The sequence below is a fragment of the Cololabis saira genome, chromosome 1 (assembly GCF_033807715.1).
Source record: "Cololabis saira isolate AMF1-May2022 chromosome 1, fColSai1.1, whole genome shotgun sequence".
Taxonomy (NCBI): Eukaryota; Metazoa; Chordata; class Actinopteri; order Beloniformes; family Belonidae; genus Cololabis; species Cololabis saira.
This window is the reverse complement of record NC_084587.1, coordinates 5,127,771-5,143,739: the sequence shown is the minus strand read 5'-3', so window position 1 is coordinate 5,143,739 and position 15,969 is coordinate 5,127,771. Positions and strand designations below refer to the sequence as shown.

The window sequence follows — 15,969 nt, the reverse complement described above, 5'->3', positions numbered from 1 at the left end:
CAAAAGGACCGGCTGGGATTTAATCAAATACTTTCCCTTCTGTGTTTCAGGCTACTGACACGTACCTGGTGAACGACGATCCCACGAGAGGCCCGGGAATGCCTGAATGTTTCCTCGTGTCTGATACTTACAGGGTATAAACACCCCCCAAAACACACACACACACACACACACACACACACACACACACACACACACACACACACACACACACACACACACACACACACACACACACACACACACACACACACACACACACACTACAAGCTCTCTATTCTGTCCTGACGACATGTGAATGTTGAAAGAATGATTTTGTGAAAGACACAATAAGATCATTTCTTTTTTCTGATGGAGAAAGTGGATGGGAACGCTAAATAACTTTGTGTATTTTGGAAAATCACCAGACTTCAGTAGAGGACCACTTAGCTTTGCTAACCGAGACATCGGGCTTATTCTGAATCTGAACATTAGCTGATATTATGTTCAGGAAATATATCAATATATCTGGATTTATGAAGGAGGCCACGCCGACGCCGTAGTGGTTCATCTAAAGATGAGAAAACGGGTGGAAACAACCGGCTTTAACTCATGTTAATGTTAAATAGCACAATATAGCTATTTAAGCAATGCGTTGCGTATCATTCCTTCTGATCTGACCTATCCATCCATCCATTCATCCATCCAAGGGTGCGAGCTGTTGTTGGCTTCAGCGGTTGAGTTAGCAGCTAGCAGCGTCGATGTGAGCCCCCTTCACTCTCCTACCCCTTTTCCACCAAACCAGTTCCAGGGCCAGTTCTGGGCCACAACTCGTTCAACTTGCAAACCAGCTGAGAGAGAACCGGTTTGTTTTTCCACATCTTGGGTGGTAAGGGAAGCCACGTCATTACGTCTCTGCAAACGTCAGTTACGTCGCTGCAAACGTCAGTTTCATCGCTGCAAACGTCAGTTACGTCGCTGCGTTTGCGTGAAAGTTGCAGCAACAACCAGGTATCTGCTCTAACAGGACTTGGTCCACATAGCTCCTCCGTGGAGACATCTCTAAAAGACAGGTTGTCTCCTCCTCAGACCCAATGATGCTTTGCTGCATCCAGATTCATTCTTATTTGAAAATGTCTCCGGTCCTGTCCCAATACTCCCACTACCCCTCGTTTTCATCCCTACCCCTAAATTTTGCGCGTTCCCGTGAGGGTAGTGGTGTCCCAATTCCTCTTTTCACCTAGTGGTAGTGAAGAAAAGTAGTGTAGTGGCTATGAATCTGTCCCTACGGATCGAGGGATTTCCGATCCTCACTAGATGATCTAGGGCCAGAAAAATTTCCCAGAATGCTTTTCGTCGTCATTTGCGGACTGAATCAAAAAAAAAAAACATGGCGAACATTTCTTATTTTTTAGTAAATAAAATCAATATTTTGAGTTAGTTTCTGCATAAAAATGCGTTTTGATTACATTTCTAGCGAGAAATATATATTTTACTTTCATAATATTCACTCAGTGAATGTACATAATCACTCGTTTGCCCGTTTTTGCAACCTCGCCAGAATAAAGGCTGATTTATAGTTCCGCGTTACACCAACGCAGAGCCTACGGCGTAGGTTACGCGGCGACGCGCGCGCTGTACGCCGTACCCTACGCCGTAGGCTCTGCATCGAAATCCCAAAATTTTCGGAGCAAATTTCTTAACAGGCGTAGCTGCAACTGTTAGATTTCATCTATTAAACCAACATTTATCTTCCTAAATGATTTATTTCAGCCAGCGGTAATTCTCAACAGAGCTGCAGGTTTATCCCCGGGACGACGGCGCAGGTTGACCCGGCCGTGAGCTGCTGCTGCCCCGGGCCGGCGACTCTTCTCCGAAAACATCGGATCAAATTTCTTAACAGGCGTTATTTGGATAAACTGAGCCCCGGTTGGGGATTTTAATCTTACTTTTACGCCTGAAAAAATATTAAAACTTAATAAAGTGGCATATTAACAGCGCTACAGCTGAAATTAAAACAGCTTTTGGCTCTCTGCTTCCTGATTTTAGTGGTGGTGCTGAAAGTAGGAGTAGTGGGAGTATTGGGACACGGCCCTGGGAGGATTTCAAGTTCCCTAAAATCTGTGGCTTCTTTTTTAGGGGTAGTGAAGAAAAGAAGGGCGAGTGAAAGAAAGTAAGGGGGAGTATTGGGCCTCCGTCTCTCAGTCTTGCTGTTGCCGTTGGTCTTAATAACTCCACCCCCTCCGCTTATGTTCTTTCCTCCTTGGAACTGGTTCTTCTGACCCGGAGTCAGTTCTTTGTCAGTGGAAACAGAAAGCCCGGTTCTAAACTCTGCACTGGTCCAGAACCAGAACCAGAACCAGAACCAGAACCAGAACCAGCCCTGGAACCGGTTTGGTGGAAAAGGCGTACCAGAGTCTTCCAGACCAACCACAAACTGGTCATGGTTCTTTGTTACTATTAAGAGACCACAGGCCATATTATCTTAAGAATAAGCCCAGTTATCGTCCATTAGGCCCAACAGCCAACATGTGAAGCTGCGTAACTTGAGGGGGGTGTATATGCTAGTAATTACTATTATAATATCATCATACTGTAATATTAATATACAGCATATTGTTATTATATTATGATGGAAAATGAGTCACTTTTGGATCCAGGCTCCAGTGATCAGTTGAATAACGGAGGGTTTCTTCAGCGTTGTTATTTTCTCGTGATGCCGAGACGTAAACAATGACTTCACCAGAAAACCCAAACAGACCAAAGCCCGTCTGCCCTGATCCTGCAGGCGTCATCCTGATCCTCATCCTGCAGGCCTCCGTCCCCCGTCCTCCGTCCTCCGTCCTCCGTCCCCCGTCCGCCGTCCTCCGCTAGCCGGCCTGATGGGCAGCAGTGAGGGGAGACACTAGTGGGGAACCTGCTTCTCCTTCAGGGCCTTTCAGGCGGACTGAGGTTTTTCTAGAGCAGCAGAGCGAAGGAGAAGCTTCCTATTTAGAGCAGAGACGTACATAAAGACGTCTACGTTGATGCATCGTGACCTAATGTTGGACCAGGTTCAGATTTTCCCTCCTGAGATGTTTTGCACAGGTGTCAACGCCGCCGCCGCCGCGCTTCCCAAAGACCCTGAACGGGATCTTTGCGTCGACACCAGCCGTGTCAGGATTAGCTGCTTTGTTTGCTCGACATTTATTCATTTGTACTTCCTGTAAAATCTCCAGTACATCTTAACGGATGTTGTGAACTTGTTTATAGGCTTTCTTTACATTCAAAAGCAGTTTTTTTCTTAAAAAGCCAACCTTTTCAGTGGCATGCATTTCTTTACTACGTTTCTGTTCTTCGGAGGAAACTCTGCGAGACGTTTACTGCATGTAGTCATTTCTCAAAGGTTGAGTTTCAGGCTACGTTTACAGTCCGACCGCCTGCAAAGCTGTTGCTCTGGCCGCGGTGCCCCGATCTGACAGGTTTTGTTTATACGCTAAAATTAAGCCGTGATGACATCAGACTAGCATAATAAAACTCTTTTTTTGGTTGTTTTTTCTCTTCTTCCCCCCTCTTTTGCTGAATGCAACCACGGTAAGAGATGCAGTAATCCGAACCAGTCCGAGTATAACGTATGACCGGCTATTAAACACAGTAAACATATAAAAAGCAGCAGGCGTAACACATTTTCTCTGCACACGCACTCAGATTGAAAACAGATCCAAGGAGTCGCTGCGATCCGTGATCCGTATACGGCGTAGGATATGTTTGCGAGCTATAGTGGCCAGTCAGCCGTTTCCCTCCCGGCTGCATATGCCTGCATGAGCATGAGCGCCGCACGGCCCGCGCTTCCCAGGGCACGTATAAACAGCTTACTCCAACAATATTTACACTGTACGGAGAAGTAAATGGCACGGTTATGCTCCTTTTCCACTCGCAGATTTCCTGCCTGCACAAAAAAAGCGGCCTCAGCCACCTGTCTCGCACATTTAGCAATGCTAATGAAAGTATCAGTAGGCCGCATCACTCTCGCTCTTTAATGGTAAGCCGCAGGCGACGGTAAACAGGAAGTGTATGGGTAGGCGCCTCGTGTCAATAGCAGACCGCAACAACGCTAACTTTAGCTGCACCACATGGTTTTCTCATGCGCTCCCTAATGGAGAACGTAGTCTGGGAAACCGCTGAAAAGCCTGAACCCTGGACGGGTTTTGGTAAATGATTAAGGGGGGGGAACAACCTGAGCGCGGGAGTCGCGGTGTAAGCTAGTTAGGGGCCAAAGCGGCCGCTCCGGTTCCCGCCAACTGCCAGGTACGACGGCCGGAGGCCGTAGGGTTGACGAGCGGTAACGGAGAAGGGTGAAACATTAGAAAACAGAAAAATGGAGAAAAAAACCTGAGCAGAAAGGACCACCGAGAAAGAGAAAGAGGACGAGGGCTGGACGGAGAGGGAGAAGGAGGGAAAGCAAAAGGCGCACACAAAGGCTTTTGGGTTTGGGCCTGTGCCTTGAGCGGGGTGTGGTTTGGAAAGAGCAGGAACTCTGGGAAAAGGGAACTCTATACCTCCAAATGCTCGACCGTTTTTCACATTTATTTAGTATTTCCTTCTCTTTTTTTTTCCCTCCCGCTCGTTTTCTCTCTGAGAACCTTTTTTTCCCGGAGCACCTTTTCTTTCGCCCGCTTCCACATCTTGCGTGCGTGCACCGCGTGTGTCTACGTAGCCCGTGTGTAATGTATATTGCATGCACGTGTGCCTCTGCGGTGTGAGTGTCTAAGTATCGTACATAGGGCTGAGGTCTCGTAAAGCTGCACAGCTTCATACCCCCCCCTCCCCTTCTCCTCCACCTCCATGCAAAAAACCCCCCAAAAAAAACTAAACTTGGCAATCAAGCGCCAGGGTGACTTCAGCCCCCAAATCAAACCCTTTTTACACAACTTAAACACACTCACAGATGTATGCACACGCAGCACACACACTTGCACACACACACACGCGTGCACGGGGCAGGGGGCTTATGTATAATTGCAGGCACTCTGCCTGCATATATGAGTTTGATTAGAGCGAGGAGCAGGGAGCGGGCGAGGATAAAGCCCAGCCTGATTAGAAACAGAGTTCATTGCTTCCATACAATAGGACTCACAATGAGGTTTGGTTCGGGCCACGTTTGCCCCAGTCCAGGTATCTTTTGTCTCCGCCTACGTATACGGAGCTAGCGCTGGGATATGACTTAGAAACTATAAGAGCATGGAAACATCCTTGAAAAGCTCCAGACTTTTATTTTTTACTCTCCTTTCATAGTAAAAACATTTAAAAGTCCCCCCCCCCCTCCGGTGCAACTTTCTTTCCACGGTGAGGAGTATCCAGTCGTACTTGTGCATACAAATTAGAAGTTGCGGTTTTTGCCCTGTTCTGAACGCTAAAGTCTGCTTTATCTGCACGTTTAATTTGCTGAGATGAATCATCTCAGCTCGGAGCTGCATGCACGGCTTTCTCTCACTTTAGAGGAGGAAAAAAACAAAGCTTTGCAATCTCTGTGACAGAACGTGACATTATTATCAGACAGGATGCCCAGGGAGGACTTCCTGTCTGAGGCCTCACAATAAGTTGCTGTGACAACCCCTGCAGAGGGAAAAGCCACAAGAAGTCGCTGCTTTTCTTTTATTGCCGTCTTCTTTTGTCAGTCTTCTTTCTTTTAAGGGGGCAAAGAAGGATGAAGACACAATCCCAGATATTTTTTCCACGTTTAAATGACTTCTGCAGGATTATTTAAGCTTACAGTGTTATGTGGAGTTAACGTTAAGCAACCCTCGACTGTTTTATCAGGTTTATTTATCAGAATCAGAATAAGAATCATGTTTATTTGGCAAAGTCAGGTCAAACAAGACAGTCAAAGTCAAAGTAGCTTTATTGTCAATTCTTCACATGTCAAGACATACAAGGAATCGAGAGGACGTTTCCCACTTCCCTCGGTGAAACAAAGTGCGCAGGCACAACAGATACACAAGACATTTCCTAAAAAGTTTGCATAAATACAATAGTACTAAGATGGCAGTGCAAAAGGCAATTCTGGTAAAAAAAGAAACATTTTTTAGGGTTTATTTGGACATTGACAGTGCAAATATTGACAGGGAGATTTGGGAATTTGGGAATTTGACCTGGTTATTTTCACTCACTGTATAGCTCTTATTAACATATATACAATTTAAAAAAGGGAAAGGTGCAGTCACTTTTTTCATTAAGATACAAATAGAAAAATAGAATAATAATAATATATAATAAGAAGGACCAAATCATCACTTTGGCATCAATAATCTCAAGTAATATATTTTAAAACCAGATCATTGATAAACTGTTTCATTAAGTTGAACCAGTCCGGTTCTTTCTGTCTATTTTCTTAAAAAAGTTTGAAAATATGGCTCTCATTTATCAGAATCAGAATCAGAAAAGGGTTTATTGCCAAGTTTGTTAAACACACACAAGGAATGTGTTGTGGTGATTGGTGCAACACAATACAATACAAATATAAAAGCAAATATATAGAGATAAAATGTATAAACAGAAATTTACAATATGAGGTTTTTAAAGTGCTGGATATGAGTCTGTACAAAAGTGACTTAGGACGTGCGTTAATGTGACACATAAAGTCAGGATTGGAATATTTACGTTAATGTAACATACAGGACTGTCTCAGAAAATTAGAATATTGTGATAAAGTTCTTTATTTTCTGTAATGCAATCAAAAAAACAAAAATGTCATCCATTCTGGATTCATTACAAATCAACTGAAATATTGCAAGACTTTTATTATTTTAATATTGCTGATTATGGCTTACAGTTTAAGATTAAGATTCTCAGAATATTCTAATTTTTTGAGATAGGATATTTGAGTTTTCTTAAGCTGTAAGCCATGATCAGCAATATTAAAATAATAAAAGGCTTGCAATATTTCAGTTGATTTGTAATGAATCCAGAATGTATGACATTTTTTTTAAATTTAATTGCATTACAGAAAATCACAATATTCTAATTTTTCTGAGACATTCCTGTAGATAGATAGATGGATAGAAAATCAATCAATCAATCAAATTTTTTAATTTTTTATATAGCACCTTTCATCCAGGTACATGAAATACTATAATACAGATTATAATTCTAAAAAAAAAATTAAAAAAAATGCATGAGACTTTTTGCACTTTTTGTGTTATTGGAGCATAAAGTTTGACACAAGAGATTTTTTTTTTTTTAAAGTCAAAAAGCCGCCAAAACGGCCCCGGTAGATCGCTTTTAAATTCAAAGTTCAAGTTCAGCTCCGGTGTGTGAGAGAAAGCAGGGGAGGGACAGAGAGAGAGAGAGAAAAAAGGGGGGAGTCAACTATGGAGGGAGGAGGGAGGGAGGGAGGGAGCAGAGAGAAAAAAACTTTCCTGTAAAGTTGGTGCGGACGGAGCTTTCACTGCGAGCCAGCGAGCGAGGCGGGGTTACAGCAGCCGGGACCGAGCCAGCCAGCCGCGGCGGCTTTGCGATGCAGCACCGCAGCGAGCCTCCATCCAACTCTGTCACCAACAACTGCAACTTCCATCTCTAGAAACAAACCAACATGTACTCCCCTTACTGCCTCACACAGGTATGGAAAAACAAAAAAAAAAGCAAGAAGGGAATGGTGAAACTAGTGCGGGGCTTGAATTGGACGCCGTTTTCCGGTTTGTGTGGCGCGTCTCTCTCTTTACTGTAGCGGTTTACATTGCAGTTAACGGCTTGGTTTATGGTTCCGCGTTAGAGCGACGGCGTAGGGGACGCGGCGACGCACACCGTAAGGTGTGCGTCGCCGCGTACCGTACGCCGTTGGCTCTGCGTCGATTTAACGCAGAAGCATAAATTCAGGCTTTAGTGTGTGTGTTTTTGCGCACTGGTGTGTGTGTGTATGTGTCGCGCTGCTGCCGCCTGTCATTCCCTTTTATTCCAACTCCCTTTTTCCCTGATAGAGTTCACCCCCCCCCCTCCACTTCCACCCCTCCATCGCGCTCCTTCTTTCTTTTTTAATGGCACTTCTTCTTCTCCAACGGGCTTTTTTTTTCTTGCGCGTCTCATTGCGCGTGGTTTGGAGAGAAAATGGCGCTTCTCCCAATTCTATTTAATATGAAACGGAGGTTGAGGGAGAGAAAAAAGGAAGAAGGGGGCTCGGTGTCCTGACAGCTGCTGCGTAATTACCGACGCATTGATCGATCAGTGAACCTGACACTATAAGTTTGGAAAAAAGTCCGTCTCGTTATTATAAGGTTCGTGCAGGGAGAGGATTTTTTTTTTCTTCTTCTCTTTTCTATTTTCTGAGTTGCATGGCTCATTGCGGGTTCTGGGAGAGCCGAGTCCTCGACGGGAATCTCTCAGGGTTCACGGCGGACGTTTGCAGAATTTCCCCCATGCAGTCCGGTGTGTGTCACATCCCGGCGCGTATTTTCCCTCAAATTAAAGCGAGTGTTTAAGGCTTGCAGGCTGGAGAGGGAGGCACGTGTTTCACTTCCACCAAGGTGTCATTTTATCAAGGAATAATACCTCTTTTTTTATTTTATTCTATTTTTCTTACTTTTTTATTCTATAATCCCAATTTCTGTACTTATACAAACTCAGACCGGTTAAATAAGGTGGTTTAAACCGTGCGCGCATTTCCAAAGCTGCATAACTCGGCTCAGGCTGCAAGTCCGACGCAGATGAAGTATAGTTTTTACTGTAATTTAAAAATAAATAATCAGAAATAAACTATCATGTCTGGTAAAAAACTCTACATATTTAGCTTTACCATTTGATGCCTAAATTGCAAGATAAAAACCGAGTTTTGACCTTTTAACCTTCTCTCTTTTTTTTTACTCACCTCAAAAAGGCTGTTATTATCGTACAAGTGGATGTTTATGTGGAAATAGTCCAGTAAAACCGCCATCAAAAAAACTTTTTCAAAACATATAAAGCAGTTTTCAGCTTTTGTCTTTCTTTTTCTTTCATAAACAGCAACACGCATTTGTCTATAAGCTGTTTAATCTGTGAATTAAAGCAGATCTTTTCTCACCACGAGACCAAAGGTCAATATAAATGACCTCTCCGGTTTGCTTGGGTTTTATTTATTTTATCTTTTATTTTTTTACTTTTGGTGAAGGCTTGCATACGTGCAGATGTATTTAAAGTTTGCTTTTGTTGCGTGCGCGCACGGACCCGAGGGCAGTGCGGAGTTAACGGAGCTGCAGCTCCAGGCCGCGGCTCCGCTTCTGCCGCTTCTGCCGCTCCGGCCGCAAAAACACTTATTATTTCCTATTTAAGTGTTCAAATCTTACTAAAAAAACGCAGCCACGTGTGATTTTTTACTAACTGTATTCAAAACAGCAGCAGGGCCAGTTGCTCCTGACCTGCCGGCACCTAATCAGACAAATGCGGAGCGTTATTTATCATCCATGTGCGTCTTGATTTGGCTTTATAAAAACAGATTCTTCACTTCACTCTTTTATTATTTCTATTATTATTATAATTATTATTTATTACATTTGTGTGTGTGTTTCACAGGAGTCACGGCCTGATGCCGTCTCTTTTTCTTTCCACAGGTTGTCTTGCAAAACCTGATTTATGTTGCTGTAATTAGTCGATGTAGATATTTCTAAATGCAATCACGTTTTTTATTGGAGCTGCACGCCCTTGCGCGGGGCAGCAATTTCAATCATTCCTTTCCTTAAACAGAATAGTCTGATTTTTCCACGAGCTCCGTGCATGGAAAACATGCAGGATTCCTTTTCCTCGTTGTTATTTCAGGCCTTTTCTGACCGGAGCTCGGCGTGTTTCTCACTTTTACTCCCGCAGCAGGAACACAAACCAAGACGTGCGTGGCTGTTTTTAATGCCCCCTGGTTTTAAATCCCGCATGTGGATCAATGCTCCGTCCCGGCCTTTTCCTGCTCTCCTTCCCCGCTCCTGACCTTTTCTTGCTGGTGCAGCCACAGAAAACGTTTCCTAATCAATACGACAGCCCCGCTGCCTATTTAACACTGATTATTTTCCGAGCCTGCTGGTATGAGAGCAGAGGTCTGCATCGAGTTTCCGCTTTCTTTCCATTAATTAAAATTAATTGGCAGCAGATCCTCTGCACACGCACGCGTGCTATCCATATGCGCCATACATATTGATCTGCTTAGACTGGGCTTTTTTACGGCGGTTCTCCGGGTCTGGTTATGGATATTAAGCATGGAGCTGATATGTTTGCATTCCCTCATATTTACTAGAGAGCTGCGTGTTTGCGTTCAGAGGATATTAAGATAACAGCGGTCAAAAATTAACTCCAATGACGCGCCAGCATCCTGCTTTTTTCACACCCGTGGTGTCTGTCTACGTGGAACATGTCTCTTTATATTCTTTTTTTTTCTTTTAATGGTTTTAATGTGTGGTTTGATGCTGCAGACGGTCGAGTTGTCTCCTGTCATCGTCTGCGCGCACATGGATGATGGATAGTCGCGCGTAAATGCGCAGCTTTACTCCAAGTCCCCGCTGCCATTGTCATGAAATGCCTCTGTGAAGATGCGTTTAAATAATTCACTAATCAAAGTAAACACACAAAACTACTGTAAACAATCTTTGATGTATTATTTATGCTGGTAAAAGCTTTGCTGGAATGGAATGGCCTGATGGTTTTGACGGACGCGAGCGGCGCCAAAGTGCGCACTTTGCCAAACATTACCAGGAGGTTTTTTTACGGGCTACGTGGCATTGTTTTTCCCTCATCCGCGTGAATAAAGTTCATTTGCATAAAGTTTTAATGCGCAGCTGAAGGTCGAAGACGCGTCGTTAATTAAAACTTTTACTCAACAGCGTTTTGAAATCAATTACTTTCCCCAGACTGGAGTTAAGTCCCGCTTATCCAAATGAGATGGGCTGTTAATACGGGGCTGCCAGGCTTTTGAAGGTGCAGCCGCAACAAACTCCGAGATGCTCAACAATGCAAGAGACATTGTTTATTTTCCGACGGGAAAAGATGTCATTTTCTCTCCCCGATTTCTCCCTGCGAAGCGTCGCGTTTCACTTCTCAGTGGCTGCACGTTTTCAGATCAAATGACTCCTTGAAATGCACTCTGCCGTGCGAGTTTGGCAAGGCACTTGAAAGCACGAGGGGGAACTGTAGCCTATACACACTGTAACCAAGCCATGGAGCCATGGCAACGGGGAGATGAGGGTGATGGAGGAAAAAGACCTTCATCACAACTCAAGAGTGTAAACGCGCCCAGGTGGGAAGGTTTCAGTTTAGGGTGTTAAAAGCCAAGACAAGACTTTTGCATTAAGTTACACAGTAAGAATTTTCTCAAATATTTGTTTTACTTTGCGTCAGTAACGTCAGGTCACCAGCAGGGTAGGACTTTAAGGTCATCTTACAGTACCCTGCAAAAGTTTAAGGCACCTCTGGTCTTGTTTTATCAAAGTTTTAATACCTTTCATGCAAGGGCAGGTTTGCATAGGGACGGTAGGGACATAACAATACCAACTTTTCAGGAGGCTCAAATTGTCCCCACCAACTTTTAAGCAACCTTATTTGCATTATATAATGAGTTCAGATATAAAGGTAATTTAGATTGTCTTCCCAAATGTTGTAAGGATGAAATTGACCCTACCATTATTAAGTGAATTATTTTAAAGCAATGTATTACTCTTGTGGTGAAGGACAATGGAGGCTAACATGTAGTTCCATATATAGGTTAAGTAGTAAAGAGATTATTAATACGTTTGTATTTATTGTGTATGTTAATATAATTTAAGTTATGTTAAAATATTGCAATTTAAATTGTTAATAAAATCCTGGAATATTCTGGACGTTTTCAAAATATTTCTTTAGTAATTTTTGAAAACAAAGGTTTGAATGGAACCGTGTATCAGGTGAACCAATACACATGAAAGTTAGTTTAAGTCAATACAGATTTATTTTGCATTGATCATTTAGCCTATTAATTAATTAGATTCATATTCGTGACAAATGTAGCCCTGACCCCCGTTCACCCAATCTGGTCTTATTAATGTCCCGTGCAGCAAAAAGTACATGCAGGTTATGCTGTTATATCGTCCCTACCAATGTTGAGACCAAACCTACGCCCTTGCTTTCATGTACTACAAAGTCTCTTTAAGACACAAGCAGAAAATCCAGGAACTTAAATCCTAGTTCATAATATGAAAAGTTGTAAAAATAGTTAAAGAAGACATACTAATACTGCAAAGATACAGTGCAGTATTAGTATGTGCTTATCTTATGAGTTCAGTTCAATACAGAGGATTTTTAGGGGGTGGAGTCAGCCACACCTTAAACTCCGCCCCCTCTTTTCAAGATTAAAATGTCTTTATTGTCATTGTTCATATTTCATAACAACAAAATTACAAGTGCTTCATCGCAGGTGCTGGTCCTAATATAAGTGCAAGATAAGTAAAGAAAAAAATACAAATACATATAAAGTTCAAGATAACTTTTGCAGAATGCATCTTATTAAAATTGGCTTATATCATCAGCAAATGCAGGAAAATGGTGATTATAATAATAATGTGATCTGGTCCTGGGGGGTCTCAAAACCTGTAAACCATACTGGATGCTGTTATTTAAGACTGGGGTGTTGCCAAGAAAAAGTTACAAGGTTGTTTTATCCCAAAGTTTGTGTTTTGCAAAATCTAAAAACCCAGATTTAAAAAAATAAATTCATATGATTTAAAAAAGTTCATTTGGTCCATGGTTTACAATTTAATTTGCTGATACTTTTTGTCGGACAAGAATATTTAGCTTTTTGAAATACCTGACATGTTCCGGCGATTGCTTCCGCCTTTGTGATGAAGTAATTATTGAAACAAGTCAGGTATTTAAAAAAAACAAAATTTCCTCGTCCGACGAAGAGAATCAGCAAATTAAATTCACATGACCCCTTTAAATCAGTGTTTGGGTCAGAGGGGAGTCAAACTAAATGCTGCTTTTTTCTTATAATCCTATTTTTTTCTGTAAATTCTGTAAATTTCAGTAATCGCCGAAACAGTTCAGGTATTTAAAAAAACGAAATTTTCTCATCCGACGAAGAGAATTAGCAAATTAAATTCATATGACCCCTTCAAATCAGTGTTTTTTCTGTAATTTGAGTAGTTTTATTTTGGTTGAGCGTGTCTGATATGAGCGTTTCTATTTCCAGTGCAATTTATCAAAAAATAGCCAATAGTAATTGTAATTTATTGTAATTTATTTATTTATTTCAAAACAGGGACAGTGCACAATTAGACATTAATCTTGTACAAGAGAATATGCATTGTGCCAGGTTGTAGCAACTTGCTATTTTCCACCTGTAGTCCCTGGGCCGGTTGATGGAATAGTACATAAAAATTAGTGTAGAAAAAGAAAAAATAAGTAAAAGAGCAGAACAAAGCAAAGAGACGATAGATGAAATAGATAAATAGAAACCTGGAAGCAGATTCAACAGAGCATGGGATCTGTCATGATGTTGGCACCAAAGATTTAAAGCCCAACCAAAGATTTAGTCGTCCAATTGTAGCCGGCGAACCGCTTAATTATTCTACCTTTAATATTTAGCTGTATTTTCTGTTTGTACCTAAATAAAGATACAGAAAAATGAATATGGATGCTAATTTAACCGCGAGCCTGACGTATTTGTCAGATGTGATACAATAAATGTGTGTTTTTTGACCTCTTTTGGGGCTGACGGCTGTCCCCCGTCAGTCCCCCGGTTCCGGTTACTCTGGGATTGGTTGTAGGTGCCACGATCTGGTGACATACCAGGCCTTTCCAGCGCCGCTTTGCACCCAAAACACCCATGCACATGCACGATCACGCTGGTGCACCGGCTAATCCCGCTCACGCAGAGCTAGTTAGTAGGCACAGCACAGGCAGAGGAGAATGGCTTTGCTGTGGTGGCTGGTGAGCGGGGTAAGAGCCGGCCTTGCCAACTGCGGGCCAACGGCAGGCAGCGGGTTACAGACAGAACCGAGGGGGTACACTGTGTTCTTTTCACTTATTCATCCGTTCTGCTGGAGGCGGACCAGGTCCACCTTACACGGCTTGGCCGGGAGGGAGATCTGGAGGAAAGAGGGCAGGGAAGTGGGTAGCGGCACATGTCCACATCGGAGGAACAGCGTCTAAATAAATTCTGACTGCAAGAGGAGGGAAAAAAGTGCTTAATTTGTAAGAATCAAGTGTTGACTGAAGTCTTCCAGAAGCAAATAAAGAGTTAAATTCTTTACTGGTTCCTTTTTCAGTAGCCAGACTCTTCTCCTCCATTGTTCCCCGATGGTTGAACGACCTACCAAACCCACTTTTAAGAGCAAGATAAAGACTCAGCTCTTTAAGGAGCACTTCTGCATCGAGTAAGATGCATGCACTTATGAAAAGATGGTGTCTTCTTAGATGTAGCATTCTTATTTAAAGAAAAAGAAAGATATATATATATTCTAGCACTGGCATGGCAGCACCTGTGTCCAACTGGACGCTCCTATGTGATTTTGTGCTTGTGTTCTCTCAAATCTAAGTCGCTTTGGATAAAAGCGCCTGCTAAATGACAGTAGTAGCAGCAGTAGTCGTAGTTAAATGTGTGTTCAAACCGAAATATATATCCATATTTTGTTTGTAGCCGAACAAAACCCCAGTGGAACCCGGAGGTAACATGTGGAGAGGCCTCCTCTGCCTGTGTATGTGTGTGGAAGTGTGTAAATCTGTCTTGGAAGTGGATTAAATCCAACACTGTGGCGCTCTGCTTATCTGTGCAGTCTTCCTGACTGCCCATAGAAAATTGATTTATCATGCTCAACAGAGGCAGTTGGCACAACAGGGTAATAGGTGCCTGTCCTCTGGATGGACGGGGCTGCGATTGTGCAGCTGAATCGCGTGTGATTGCCCAAATGTGTGTCGCATGTCGCCTCCCATCTTGTGCCTTGGAGTGTGGATTAGGTTGGGGCTGAGCCGCCGCCAGTGGAGGGAAAGCCTGACGGGCCCCTCCAGCGGTCTAATGGTGGTCTGAGATATACTGTAACCGGTCACATGTGTCTACCCGGCCGCAACCCAGGCTTTTATTTATTTATTTTTACTCCGAGTTAGCGTTTGGGTTCCTAGATTAATTGTGTGATTGACTCATACGTAAATAACCACTCTGTGTGAGAGTTTTATCGTCCTTCAGCTACTAGACTCTGGCGTGCGAGCCGGGAATCAGACCATCAGGCATTGGAAACATAAGGAACCAGTAAAGAATGAAGGGATGAATTGCACTTTTTCTCGCAGCTGCTTGGGATAAACTCCCCATCACCTTCATCCTCCTCCTCCTCCTCCTCCTCTTCTACCCCCAGCACCTCTTCAATTAGCTCCTTCTCAAAGAGCAGTAACGGTTGGTGAGGGATCCGCATTGTTTCAGGATGAGACTCCGTCCTTGTTGTTGTTGTTGTTTGTCTCTCCATCTTTCTCCATCCCCCCTCCGCTACGACTCACGGGTGTGTTTTTTTTCCGCTCTTTTTGATTTTCTCAGAGGCTTCTGGGGTTTTTTTCATGGGGGTAACCCCACTGAATGGGACAATGCAGCCTAGCGTGAAATTGAAGCTCTTAGTTAGTTTGCAGTTGCTCAAAAGAGGATTTTACACATGCATGCATTCATCACCCTCCCATACGCTATAGATATAGCTAATTAGAGGAAGTACACCCTATGTCGAGCATCAAGAGCCCAATTAAAAGAGTAAGGGAAACCTCGGTGCGTGAGATCTAGGCCAAATCAGCTCAATGAACGCACTTCTATTGCCTTGTGTGTGAACAGTATGTCTGGCTCCTTAATCCAGGCGGGAAAATATGGAGGAGACCGATATGAGAAGTTTCATTAACATATGCATGTCACGTACTGGATAAACAAATCAGGAAAACATTCAGATTGATCATTCTGACAGGCGAGCGTCTGATTGGGAACAGATTGGGCCGCTCTTGCGTACCGTTCCAAGTCTCGTTTTGGATGTAGCCTGGCCTGCGATGTCTGCCATGCATGTA

At 43.1% G+C, this 15,969-nt stretch overlaps 1 protein-coding gene across 12 annotated transcripts in view; it reads left to right on the top strand.

The window, feature by feature from the left end:
- The window catches only part of LOC133451305 (nuclear factor 1 X-type-like), a 173,622-nt gene that overhangs the window by 8,923 nt on the left and 148,730 nt on the right, over positions 1-15,969 (top strand). For 11 of the 12 annotated variants that reach the window (XM_061731109.1, XM_061730816.1, XM_061730464.1 and 8 more), the window contains exon 2: positions 51-134. In XM_061731109.1, the coding sequence (XP_061587093.1) occupies positions 51-134 (84 nt within the window). Of the gene's footprint in view, positions 1-50; positions 135-7,383; positions 7,577-15,969 lie in introns of those variants that run through there. The other variant, XM_061730638.1, reaches the window with a different exon arrangement.